General features: G+C 39.2%; 1 protein-coding gene across 1 annotated transcript; it reads right to left on the bottom strand.

Moving 5' to 3' along the window:
- Positions 1–874: 874 nt before the first annotated feature.
- Positions 875–14,044, bottom strand: vldlr (very low density lipoprotein receptor). The gene is made up of 19 exons (XM_087791899.1): positions 13,685–14,044; positions 10,536–10,655; positions 8,996–9,118; positions 7,923–8,045; positions 7,369–7,577; positions 6,872–7,034; positions 6,646–6,768; positions 5,959–6,081; positions 5,439–5,558; positions 5,199–5,324; positions 4,806–4,977; positions 3,956–4,180; positions 3,766–3,884; positions 3,163–3,302; positions 2,822–2,963; positions 2,486–2,635; positions 2,293–2,370; positions 1,815–1,984; positions 875–1,680 (listed from the first exon to the last, which is right to left on the bottom strand). Exons 1-19 carry the CDS (start codon positions 13,752–13,754, stop codon positions 1,645–1,647), a joined length of 2,532 nt encoding a protein of 843 aa, XP_087648025.1. The 5' UTR covers positions 13,755–14,044; the 3' UTR covers positions 875–1,644.
- Positions 14,045–14,133: the final 89 nt, after the last annotated feature.

Raw genomic sequence — 14,133 nt, 5'->3', positions numbered from 1 at the left:
CCAATGGTTCATAAAATACTGAACATTTCAAACTCTCATTTACTTTGAGATGTTATTAATGAATAAACACTACATTGAATTATCTCATTCCCCCCCACATTATTGATGTTTAACTTTAATAAACATCAATAACTTTATTTCTTGTCTTCCACTAGGCTTCAGTCACAGTATATAATGTGGGCATGTAATGGCATTTTTTTTCTGAAGTTCTGAATTCATCTGATTTATTTCTTTGTGTCAATTTTCACTGTTGGATCTTTGCACTCTTCATTCACTCACATTTAGCATGGTTGGTAAAGCTGTTAAAAAAAGGAGGATTATGGGTAAAACTAAAGCTGCTAAAAGAATAAAGTAGTTTAATAACAGCTGTCAAAATCTGTCCTCCACCACTTTTAATCCCCCCACATGTGCTCAAGGTTAATCTAACAGATGCATAATATGATTAAAGAACAGATGGAAGTTTCTTAAAATAAATATTACCGTGTCTAACAAGCAGACACCAGTGTTGATCTGCCGTGAAGGGATTTGAACCCCAGAAGTCATGGATAAAGAGTAACACGCCTCAGATCTAGAATACAGAGATGATAATGTTGGACACACAATGAAGTAGATCAAACACATGAGCAACTTGTGTCTTCTCTGCCGGGTCAGTACTAAAGAATAGTTGAGAGACTTCACGAAGGCTGGATGGTGAGGTCCGACTCTGGAGCGACTGTCGATCACATTTCTGTGGAAGATCAGGAACTAAAAATCACATTCTGCCAAAGGTATTATATTAGATGAGGTCACTTTTGCTATTTGTTGACAATAATCACATAGTGTCGGTTCACAATAACTTCACCTTCACACACCTTAAATAAACACTTCCAACTAATTTTACCAACATGATTAATTTAATTTTCTGCACAGATAATCATTTCAAGTTCTCTTCCGTGTCACCCCGCCAAAAAAGTTCTAGAAAAGTTTCACAGCAACGACACAGACCAAATGGTTTGTCTTCAACAAACAAGATAAACCTTCTGTTAAATAGTTGTGGTGAACCCCAGAACTGCCCTGATCATAGCAAAAAGGTTTCAAGTCAAATGTATACAATCTTATTTACACGGAGGACAATTAATCAAAAGTGCATTAAAGAGTCCTGATTGACAGCCATGGCTCTGAGGACAGATGTGACGTTATTTACAGCATTTACAAAAGCTGTAACCATGGCAACACCTGGTTTCAATCAACATTCACAGCTTTAAAGAGTTTATACAAGAGAACGTAAAGTTAAAACACATAAAGGACTTATATTTGACCTTTGACCCCAGTCTGTTATGAAAATCATTAAGAATAGTCTTTGACCTTCTCGGGTCCAGCAGCTTCACTGGTTTGCTGGCGGACGTACAGCGCCCTCTTGTGTTTCAAAGTTCAAACAGCACAATCGCTGACAGGCGGTCGTTAGTAGATGACGAAATCAGAAGCATTTGGAAATCGAAGAGAAGAAACTCGGATGAAATAATGAACAAGTACTGATATTCACATTATAAATAAGCGTCCACCGTCCTCCTCCTCAAGACGATGACATAATGCACTTGAGAAGGCCAGCGGTCGTGCTGCGGTCAATGCAGCGACAGACTCAAAGCTGAGAGATTTCATTGACGATCAGGACAAATCGTCTTCTGTGCTCACTATAGAAATCTGAAAAGACACAGAAACACCATTCAGTTACAAAAAAGGATACAATTCTGCACATAAAGCTGGTTTAAAGATGATGAATCAAAAGTTTTTAGACATGAAAAACTGCTACGATACGTGAAGTAGTGTCGACTCACTGCAGGGTAAGTGTGTCCCACACTGGCACTGTGTCGCGTGATGTCGATGTTGAGGTCTTCCTCCGTGGTCTTCAGGTACACAGGGTTGTCAAAATTCATGCTCTTTTGATTCCTCAGCTGCCAGTTCCGCCACATCAGGTAGCAGCCGGCAGCCGCCATCGCCAGCAACACTGGACACACGTTGAGGCATTTGAATAATAGTCACGTTGCCATGTTGCATATTCATAAATATTTATAGTATATTCATTATTCATCCTCATTTTAGGGTTGCTACATGATATTCCAACAGTTTTGACAACCAAACTTTTAACGTTAATCAAAGGAATTCAAATCTTAAGAGATGATAAAAAATGTTTTATTCTGTAACATGAGGATTTTGATTTTTTTTTTTTGTCATTTGTTTAATTAATAAATACAGTTGAAGACCTCGTGTAAATACATTCACTGTATTTTGCACAACTTTGTTCAATGAACTTACAGACAGGAAGTATGGCCCAGGCTGCTGCAGAACCTCTCGCTGTGGCGTTCAGCTGGACTGACGTGCTCACGTTGGCCTCTGAAAGCAGGAGACGGTCATGAACAGACTAACACTCTCACCAGCTGTTGGTTTTTATATTGACAGCGGTCCATGTTAACAGCAACAATGAAATTTACTGCAGCATGTGACTGACCTGGTCGGCAGCGAAAGCCATCGGCGGCCAGCTCCTGTTTCTCTGGACACACACATGTGTATTTGGGCGAGTGTTTGTTGACCTGCGGTGCAGGAAGACACATGAAGCCACAGCCTCCATTTGGCCCCTTCTCTGTGCACCAGTTAGTCCCTGCACAGACAACACACTTACTTAGTTTCATTTGAGTTGTGTCGCAATACAAAAAGCTAAAAGATAATAAGACCAACAACAGCTGCTTGATTTCACACACAAATGTGTTTCAAGAGGTTATGCAGTTTCATAAGTAACTACATTCTAAGATGGTGTATAATAGGCAGAAGACCACAAGTGTCGCACCTGACAGCTGGATCAGCTCATGGTACACGATGATGTCTTGCGGGTCGTTCAGGTTACTCGCCAGTGTGACAATATCATCACCTTTGAACTTGTTTGCGCCATAGATGGCTTTACTTTCACTTTCTGTCCAAAAGACACGGTCCTGGATGAACAATAGAAGGAGATGGTTACTTAAATCATTCAAAAATATATCATTTTATTAAATTAAGTACAAAACATGACCCGAACATGACCACATTGATAAAGATAACATGGCAAACCCTGGAGGAGAAGGTATCATCAGAATCTTGACATTTCTATTGCAGAACCAGGACGAAGACACGTAGGAAATAAGTGAGCACCTCAAAGACCGTGAGAGCAAAAGGATGAGCCAGATAATCCGGAGACTGAAGCACTTTCTTCCTGTTGTCACCGTTCATGTCAACGCTGCAGAGCGTGTGCAGCTTAGTGTCCACCCAGTACAACCTCCCTTTGATCAGATCTGGACAGAAGAATATGGAACGAAAACATGAATAAAACATCTAAATAAAGGACAAGAGTAAATGAATCATGTGTGTGTTGATACATAAGACATATCTTATTACTAGGAAAAGCTTCATTTGTACTTTATTTATCTGCAATAGATCAAGATCATATGAAAACCGAATGATAAATGCCGTAACTACACAAAGTGATGTCAATATTAAACATTACGTTAATTTGCACACAAAATGTATTTGCATCTTTCTGTTGGATACGATTCTCAATGTGATTAAATATTAAAAGGAAAACTCAACAATTATTGTTGTTTTACATTCAATGAACCATCAAAACGGTCAAGTTAGTCTTCAGGGAACAAACTTAAAACAGAGTTAGGAACTAGGACTTTGAACAACGGTTCTGGCGTAGCAAAGTGTTGAAACTCTTCTCTACAACGAAGCGTGTCTCTACATGCATGTGGGTACCTAGAGTTATCCCATTTGGCCACTGGATGTCAGTTGCCACGAGAACCTGTCTGTCTACTCCGTTCATGCCAGACTTTTCGATCTTTGCCGGCACGCCCCAATCCGACCAGTACAGAAACCTGCAGGACAAACATCAATGATTATCCTCATTTATTATTATTAACCTAAAATATGGTGGAGTTTAACTTACCCAGATAGTGGATCCACAGCAATGGAAGCAGGTTCTTTTAACCCACGATTAAACAGAACCTTCTGCTTTGTCCCAATAAAGTTGGCCACAGAAATGCTTTTGGTACTGAGGTCCGACCAATAAAGGTTCTTATAAACCCAGTCCACTGCAATTCCCACTGGAGTGTGAACGTTGTCGATTAACTTGCTGTGGCCACTGATGTTGTTGCGTTTGTCCAGCGCAGTGCTAAGAGAAATGGTCGACAACATTAGATAAATCCAGGCTGCAACAGTTTAACTTGTTGCATCATGTTTCAAAAAGCACACACAGAAGTAAAACCTTCACATTTAAAAACATAAAAAACGAATAAATGACAGATTCAGAAGAAAACATTTCTAACAGTCTCGTTATTATTATTATGTCGATTTTCTGAAGCCTAAACAATCCAAAACCTGGTGATTTTCATTGATCAGAAGTGTTTGGTTAAAGTTAAACATACAGAAACTGAATACACATGAATTTGACTTAATTTTAATTTACGAGGTAAACGGTTATATGTAATCATCCAGTAAAAATTGATAACATGATTATTCTCTCAATGCTATATAAATACTGATTACCATATTGATTACCAAGATTATTATAAAATGACGATGTGATAAAAAATCTAGTTATTATGAGATTTCTCACTGTTACAGATATGATATACTAATATATAGGATGAAAATAAATGTGTAAACTTACATGGCTAAGCTGAATAGAGTTCCAAGCTCTAGCAACACTTCAATAAATAGGCAGTAGCTGATTCACCATTATATAATAACGGATATTGTTCTCTCAACAGCTCGAACTATAAATCGCTTGCACTGACCTGTATATGGCTTTGTGACCCAAGTCTGCCCAGAAAAGTGTCTGTTGGTCAAAGTCTGCGTCCAAAGCCACCATGTTCCTCTGCTGTTCAACGATCTGCGTGTACTCCTTCCTCTCCAGACCCAGACGACGGATGTCGCGGCGGTTAGTAAAGATCAGTGAAGGTTCTTTACCTGAGAGATGATTATATCAGTTTCATTATTTGTTGTTAAACTTGTGTTACATTGTGTTCTGACACTTGCTGATCATCAAAATTTACTGAAAACAAGATTAACAACAATAATAAATAATCAAGATCAGAGCTGTCACTACTTTTAATCTGAAATGTACCTCATCAGATGAAGGGTTTATATTAATATTAATCCGACAGTTTGATTAGTTTCAAGAGACTCACCAACAGCCTTGCACACTCCACTGGTCGGATCCATCTGGTAACCACTGTGACACTCGCACTTGTATCCTCCCTTCAGGTTGATGCAGATCTGACTACAGATTCCAGGGTTTGTACACTCGTTGACATCTGGAACAAAACATCAATGTTTAGTCACTTGTTTGTATATGAAGAGTCGATGAATGTTTGATAAAGCTCGTAACAAGACGCTTTATTTAGGACACAAAAAGCAAAGCCACATACCACCGCAGGTTTTGTGATCGATGAGATGCAGTCCAGGCGTGCAGTCGCATTCATAACCAATCACCATGTCTTTGCAGATGTGAGAGCAACCGCCGTTGTTCATCAGGCACTCGTTTTCCCCTGAAATAGATTCAAGTTTTGTCATGACGAGCGTGTGTTCTTATTGATAACAGAATTCCAACATGTTTAGAGTATGATAAGTTCAGTATCCAAGATATGACTTTTTGTTGCAGAACAAACGGTCAAAGAATGGTCGAAATCTTGTCAAATCTTAAGAGTCAAGAACAAATGCAGCAGCTCTGAGGACTAAACATGTGTGAAGAAAAACATATGTTTTGAAAACAGCTTAAGATTCATGTGTGGAAGAAGAACAACCTACAGATTGTGTTAAGAAAAGTGTTTTTGTTTTAAATCATAGACTTTTGTTGTGTTTAATTAATATTCTTAACGTGGTCATTAAATTGAACCTAGAGTAGCAGAATAAAATGCTCCTATATGTGGTAAAGTTTTGACCACTCACCACATTCCTTGATGGGCTCATCACTCAAGTCGGAACAGTCTCGTATCTTGTTGCACACTTTGCTTATATCGATGCACTCCCCGTTGCGGCACTTGAACCTCTCCGGCCCGTTACACTGAGTCACTGTCAGAGAACAATATTTACTTTCTAAATCACATCAACAGAAGAAATACTCCTGACACAGCCATTACATCAATTCCTATGAAGCCAAAATAAATCAAATTATCATTAAAATTAAAACAGCATTCAACACTCAAGTCAAGCACAATCCAGCTCCCCATTTGTTACACAACACACACCAAATATTAAAATCATTAATTTTTAGTCAGATATCTATATGGAAGTTGTGAAAGTAAGACATAATTCAGTGAGTTATAAACATAAGTCATTTGGTGATAAGGTTCTGAAAACCCCCTGCATAGTGCAGTATAAATGAGTACACGGTGGCACTTGAACGACATCCTTTAAATGTTCCACTTGTGAGTCTATATTTAACTCAATAGATGTGAGACAATCCACACATGTAATTCTAAGCTGTTAGAATGAACACTGACCCTTCTCACTATTCAACCATTATGTTGTTGCATGGCATTATATAATAATATTTCAAGATGTCCTACTGTGTACACTTGTACTAAAAACTAAATAAATAAATAAACTGAGACAACTTTCAAAGATCTCACTTACAGTTTTTACAATGGAGCTCGTCTGATCCATCACTGCATTCACGAATGCCGTTACACTGTCGTGAGCCCATGATGCAGCTGCCATCTGCACACTTGAACTGATCTGCTCCACATGTGCGAACAGCTGCTCACGCATATGTTTGATAAAGACAGACACAAAAGTTAGTTGCCTGGGGTGCACGGCCTGCGTCTGACACACACGTGCACGAGCGGAACACTGCACTCACGACAATTGGTTTCATCGCTCCCGTCCTTGCAGTCTTGGTCTCCGTCGCACCTCCACTTCTTGTGGATGCACTCCCCTGAGCGGCACTGCATCTCACTGGTGGCACATTTGGCTGGCGGCGTTGGGTTGCGTCCACAGCGTGTTGGAGACTCGTCCGATTGGTCCTAAAATAAAACAAAAATGCATTTTATAAATGTTGTAGATGACTTTGTTGCACGATGACGAGCCAGTATATTGTTCGCCTGCAGACGCACTAATGAGCAGCACGGTTGGAAGAGGATGTTTGGAACATATCAAAGTCTGTCTAAGCTTCCAGGGGATGGATGCGACCTCCAGCTGTTCTCTGCCTCACTGATAAGAACAGCCTTGTGTTTAAAATTCAACACAGTTGCAGTCTCTTTGCATCATCCCTGAATATTCCAAGGATGGTTTGTTGTGTTTAGAGCATTAGCTTCAAACATAACTTGCACATGGAAGTCGCAAAACCTTTTACCTTACCTGGCAGTCGACGTCATCGTCACACACCCAGCTGTCAGGGATGCACGATGAGTTGCCACACTGGAACTCCGTGGGGCCACACGACGAAGGAGCACAGTCCACTTCATCAGAGTTGTCCCCACAGTCGTCCTCACCATTGCATACAAAGTTGCGAGAAATGCATCTGTTGCTGAGGCACATGAACTCGTTGGGCGCGCACGTGATGTTCCCTAGAAGAGTGCAAAAGTGCACGTCAAGACATATTGTTCTGAACCGGAGGTAACTTTCGACCAATGACAGAGCAGCACTTATATGGGGGGAACTATAAAAAGACACTCTCACCTTGACACTCAATTCAGAATCTAACAGGGTCGGTTTGAAGAGCGAGTGTTGAAAGTTGATTCCACTCGTCCTTCACAGCCTTTAGTCTACAGTTACATGTTTGAACTTTTCTCTCTGAAGATGCCAACTATGTTTAAACCCTCCGAACAATTCAGGATGACATTTGACTGAGTTATGTTTGTCTTTATAGACTTACACTGACTGGGGCAACATTTCCAGAGATGTTCACTCACCACAGTTGACCTCATCCTCTCCATTGTCACAGTCCTTCTCTCCGTCACACTTCCAGAACAGTGGGATGCACTGGGTGGAGCCGGCCCCACAGCTGAATTCATTCACACGACATGTCCGCATGTCTGCAAGGGTACAAAAGTTTAATTTAGAAAACATCCACTGAAATCCAGAGTAAATTAAAAAGCTTTTTCAAACACGATTTATCATCGTTTACTAGAAATTCATGCCAGGCATAGGTGAGTGGATTTACAAATGCGCATCCTGCTCAGAATTCTTTAAAAACAAATTGCAAATAGAATTTACTTTTTTTCTTTCCCATGAAAATATGATAAGCCTCAAGGTCAGTTGCTGTAGTAGATCTGCGACCAATATAGATAAGCAGACTCTCATCTCTAAATTCTATATAAAAACTCTCAAACCATAATTTACAGAGAAAATAAGGACAATAGGTCTCATTCATGAAATGTGATCAGAACAAATGTGTGTGAACAATGTTAGTGGAGGCAAATTTTGGCATTCATTAATATTTAAGTTACTCCAATCTTTTTGTAGCTAGTAACAAAATCCATATCTGCTGCTGAACATGTGTAGTGTTTTTAAATAAAAGAATGCACTAAACTAATGTTTTCACTATTTGAAATGTACATGTTATATCATGTGGCAGCTCTGTTGTGTAGACACAATGGAGATGCCTTTGAAACAAGTGATAAGAACAAACAAAACCAGATCAGGTTTATTATTATTTAAATTGACTCAGATTACACATTATTTCTACATGATGAATGGTAATAATAAGGAGAAAAAATAAAAATACACCACTACATTAACATCAGGCTTCTACGTTTAATGAATAAGACCCAATGTGTGCTTGACTTGTTGATGGAGATTGAAAATCACAGTGTGGACTTTCATAAGCTGTCAGGAGATCAAAAACAGCAAGAGATCCACATAAAAACTTTGATGTCCACACATCAAACATCAAAATATATCCACCCTGTGGCTACACACAGACATGATAATGATTTCAACCAATAGGAGTGTATAGTATGCAGATAACGAGACGTCGACTTACGGCAGATTTCAATGCTCTCGTCAGATCCGTCCTCGCAGTCTGGCTCGCCATCGCAGTGCCATCTCCCAGGAACACACTGGCCATTGTTACACACAAAGTCTGACTCGCCACACGTCTTTTGCACTACAACAGAGGAAGATATTAAATGATAAACAGATTAATTGGCACATGCAGTCTTCAGCAGAGAATATTCTGGTCTATTGATTTTTCTTAACCATAGGGGACCCAAAGGCCCGAGATGACCCTGAGATATCCCAAGGTTTAACCTTTTCACTATATGCACAAAATGTGTTATATGACCCCTTAAATTATCTCCAAAGACAGTGAGAATATATCAAACACCTGCATGGAAAATCACTGAGATCTTCTCATGAATTATTTGACATGAACCTCAGACGTCTGGATGCTTCAGATCAGGCTGGTCTGAACACCAGGGGACCCACATTGGAGGAATGCCAGACTAAAGGCACCAATCAGAGTAGATTCTCAATTTTAGCTTCATTGTCTCACCCAGTTTATTTGAATGATCCCAGACGAGCTGACATTCTGATTGCATGTAATTCTGAGGCTGTAATCTCAAGATGCTGTTCACGATACACACCATCCTTCAGTAGCAGCATCCTTCTGCTATGATTTATTCCTCCTCCTTGTTCTCCCCCACCCCACCCCCAGCCTCACATGACCCAGATAGAAGAGAAAATCAAGAACATGTATGTGGAGCTTGAGAGGCCATTATCAAACAGAAAAACCAGAGGAATTTAGGAATGGTAGATCCAACCGTTTGGATTTTTGCAATCTACAATTTTACATTGTACTGAAAAGAAATTGAACCAGGCTAACAAACAACGGACTAATCTAGTCCTTAGTGAATTTGTAAGCACGTGTGTGTCAGACAAATCGCATTTGGAAAAATACCAGTCAGCCAGAGCAACAACATTGTATATATTATATATTGTTATATTATAACATTGCATTTACAGCTAAACAAGTTGACCTCCTTAATGATGCTTTTCATCTGACTAGTTCTCTTGTGAGTAATGTGATTTTGCCATTTCTGACATCATGATAAGAGATATTCGGAAACATGTCAGCATATTTTATGAGGAAGTCTGATTGGGGAACTTCAATATGATGTTATGCAAACGATTTTGGTTTCTTGTTTTGTTCATAGACGTCGATCTCACTCAGATATCTTTTTTTTAATCACAGAAGAAAATGTTTTGACATGTAAATAAGAGCATGGAATACTCACCATGGTGCTCAGGGTAATGTTAATGATCTATATAAGAAAATGATAACATAAGCTTTACACAATATGTGATTCTGATTCTGATTCTGAGCCTATGACACAGCTATGATAACACACTGGTAAATATGGGTACATATTTCTTGAAGAATTCATAAACACATCTCAGCACAAAGTGTCTTGAATGCAGTTAATTGTCATAATAGAGCGTGTTTGTTGAAACAATTGTAATTTGAACACCTGTGTTATCATGTGAGGTAGCAGTTTATGTTGACGTGACGAAGAGTGTCTTACCGCAAGCGCTTTCATCGCTGCCATCTGTGCAGTCCTCGTCCCCATCACACTTCCACACAAAAGGGATGCATCGGCCATTTTCACATTGGAACTGATTAGCTTCACATTCCGTTTTCGTTGCTGCAGTAATAAAGGAAACAAAAAGCCAAGACAATGAAAGTTTAACACAATTGTACTTAAAAAAAAAGAAACCAAGTGAAATGACTAGAAGTGACGCAATCTTAATCGATATGAAGCCTCATTTACATCAATGGGTTTTTCATCAACTTTATAGCGGACACAGCCTTTCTTTAATTATTGACTCAAGTTATTATCAAAAACTCTTGTTAACATTAGCAGAGGTCTGCTTTAGCCTCTTAACTGATACTGCATATTGCCTTCAGGTCGGAATTAAAGGAAAAAAAAAAAATAAATTATCATGATTTATTGCTTTCAAAAATTACGAGTTATTTATTTATTTAACATAAAATCATAAATAATGTATCTATTCCAATCAAAATGAACTCAGTAACGTTGACCAAATAAATGTAATGATTATTTTAATCTTTACTGACAAAAGGACAATGTAAATTATTTAAATTCTAAATTTAAAAGATGATGACCTCTATGTAATAGTGCACTTGAATAAACAAATCCTAATAGTTCATCAGCTGGTGAGATATAATAATACTGTTGTAAATATGACATTACAACTGAGGCAGCCACTAGGTGAACAGCCTTGAAAGATTAGGTGGAGTCTGTGTGAATGCTGCACTTGTTGGACGTTTCAACAGCCTCCAAAAATAGATATCATCGTGCTTTATAAAAACTATGTCACACAGAAGGTCACGCTAATTCAATTCCTCCAATTTAGCGTGATATTCAGAAGCTCCTACATTCCAAAGGGTGTTTACTTAAGACAATATTGTCTCTGCCTGAGGAAAGGATCTGGGTCAGGTCTAATACAGCAATAAAGCAGGGAAAGAACATCTATTTTAATCAGACTAAAGCTGTTGCTTTCACTGCATAATTTGCATTGTGTTCTTATCCAAATCCAAACAGATGGTAATTGTCAACAAAAAGAAGGCCTGCCCCTTGAGTCATGTTGGTCCAAGATTTGTAGAATCAGATTTCTGGGTCAATTTAATACATACCCCAGCTAAAAAGACAAGCTGAAATAAGGCTGTAAACTCCTTGAAAAAATTAGATTGAAAATTAATTTCCCCTCTAGTATTATGGTAAATATTCAGGGATAAAACCACAACACAGCTACACCGGATGAGGCAGTCTATGGTGTTCTTTGTAAAAGTTTCAAAACGTCTCTTGTGACAGAGAGTAAAACACATATTTGTCTTGACCGTTTACATTACCTCGACGTGAGCGAATCAACATCAATGTGTGAAGCACAAGTAATCTGAGGCATTTGTGTCTTAAGCAATATAAGTGTAAGTCAAAAAGGCAAATACTTGGCTTGTTTAGTGGGGCACAATGTACTTCATTTGGAACAGTAAAACAAATCTAATTTAGTCGCTGAAATGTTTTGTTAACTACACTTCTTAATGCAGCATTAGTGTCCACTTTATGGCACAAACCCACTAAAGCAAATAATGCCCAAAGAAAAGTTGAGGGATAATAAAATTAGCCCTATCAGAAATAATGAGAAAGTGAACAGATGAATACAGTGGTTTTCCTGAATTTCCGTCTGAATCTACAAATCTTTTAAATGACTCATCACTCTGTGAAGAAGGAGTTTCAATGATTTCCTTCTTTCTTTCCATACTGTGTGAGTGAGTTCTTCCACCCGCTGTCATTGAGCTCATTTAACCCTGCGAGGTAATTTAAGAAATGAAAAGGAATAGAACTGTATAAATAGAAAAATAAATGTATGGCAATAATATTGAATTAATAGAAACATATAAAAATCCCAATATTGGCAGAGGTCAGTGATCTACTTTTCTAGTTTTTTAACTTAATGTAATGTCAAGGCTCAGTCTCAAAACGCCTCTATAGTCTTTTGAGCATTCAAATGGCAAATAGTAATAGAATATGCAACGTAAGTCATTCACTATATCAATTGTAATTTAAAAATATTATATTTTTTTACTTGACATGAGGAGTTAGATAATTTAAGAACGGGATTGCATGTACTAGAAGTATTGACGAAAGAAACTGTGTGTGAAGTGAAGCTGACAGGAGGGACTTAAATACCTATATGACATCAATAAAGGTAATCAGTTCATAAAATGCAACATTCAGGATATTCCTGACATTTGATTTTTTTGAAGCGGTGGTAGTATTTTGTGAACATACATTTGTGTCTGTCAATGTACAGTTTTTGTAAAAAAAAAAAAAACTTCCTATCTTCATTGAATAATTGTTTGTTTTTAAGATTATTCTACGGTTCCATGTGGACGTTTATGTGGTGAAACTTTTGGTCAAATGTACACAGTGAGCAGTTTTTCCTGTTTAATCCTTCTTTAAATGTATTCCTTTTTTTTTTTAAATGATTTTTTAATATCTGATTGACTTTGAAAACTGAAAGATGTTATTGTTCTCTGTTATTTGGATGCATATTGTAAATAAATTATCTAACACAACATGACATCCCAATAAACTACTAAATTTACAACAAGATAGATGCACATACTGTAACAGACCACAATGATATTTCTGATTCAAACCAAAGGAATTTATTCTTTACTTAATAGATAACAGTAAATATTTGAGTTTAAAATATATATATATATATACATTTGTTGTTATACATTAATAAGCATTAGTATCGATGTGCTCAGTATAACGGTTTTAACTGGTGGTTATTCGCAATATTACCTGGTCATTATCATTTACTTAAACCAGAGAATTTGTAAAAAATATTAGAAATCAAGTGTTTGGATCTGAACCCTCGGGCTTCGATCCTAACGACTGTATGTATTGACATCATTGAACGAGCAGCAGGGTTGATGGTTGAAGCACCAGGCCTGTCCAACCATGATCACTGTATATCTCACTCCTATGTCGGCGAGATGGCGGAAGGCAGACGTAGAAACCCTGCTCTGTACGGAGGCAGGAATGCTAACCAGAACCCGGTGTTCCCTCAGCAAGACGCCGCGGCAGGTGCTCAGGTCCCGGGCTAAGCTAACCCACATCCGCGCGGTCGCGGGACTCACCGTGGAGGCGCGAGGCGCGCTGGAGACAGAGCAGCAGCAGCACCAGGGTCCCGGGCGTGAGAGCCACCATCTCCGGGGCGGGTGCTAGCTCAGCGCTGACGGGCTGCCTGCGTCACTGCTCCGGCTACTTTCCCCTGCTGGCCTCGCGCTGCTCGCTCCAGGACTCCTCGCCGGTTCACGCGCCACACACACACACACACACACACACACACCAACGAGGACCGATCACGATCCGCACGCGCCGCCAAAGCTGAAGAGGCACGCGCTCCCAAAAAGACGCTCCCACGGTCACGCGCCGCGGCGTTTGTTTGGACACAGGCGGTGGATCTCCGTGGGCTTGACCATCGTGTCGCCGTGGAGTCACTGCCGAGGCTCCATGACACCTCCAGGGTTAACTCTTTCCTCGCCTCCTCCAGGAGTCCGCCCTCTCTTATTGACAATAATGAACA

Source organism: Callionymus lyra, chromosome 5 (genome assembly GCF_982586985.1).
Source record: "Callionymus lyra chromosome 5, fCalLyr1.hap1.1, whole genome shotgun sequence".
Taxonomy (NCBI): Eukaryota; Metazoa; Chordata; class Actinopteri; order Syngnathiformes; family Callionymidae; genus Callionymus; species Callionymus lyra.
Note: the sequence above shows the minus strand (reverse complement) of the source record. Positions and strands in the feature narration are given on the sequence as shown.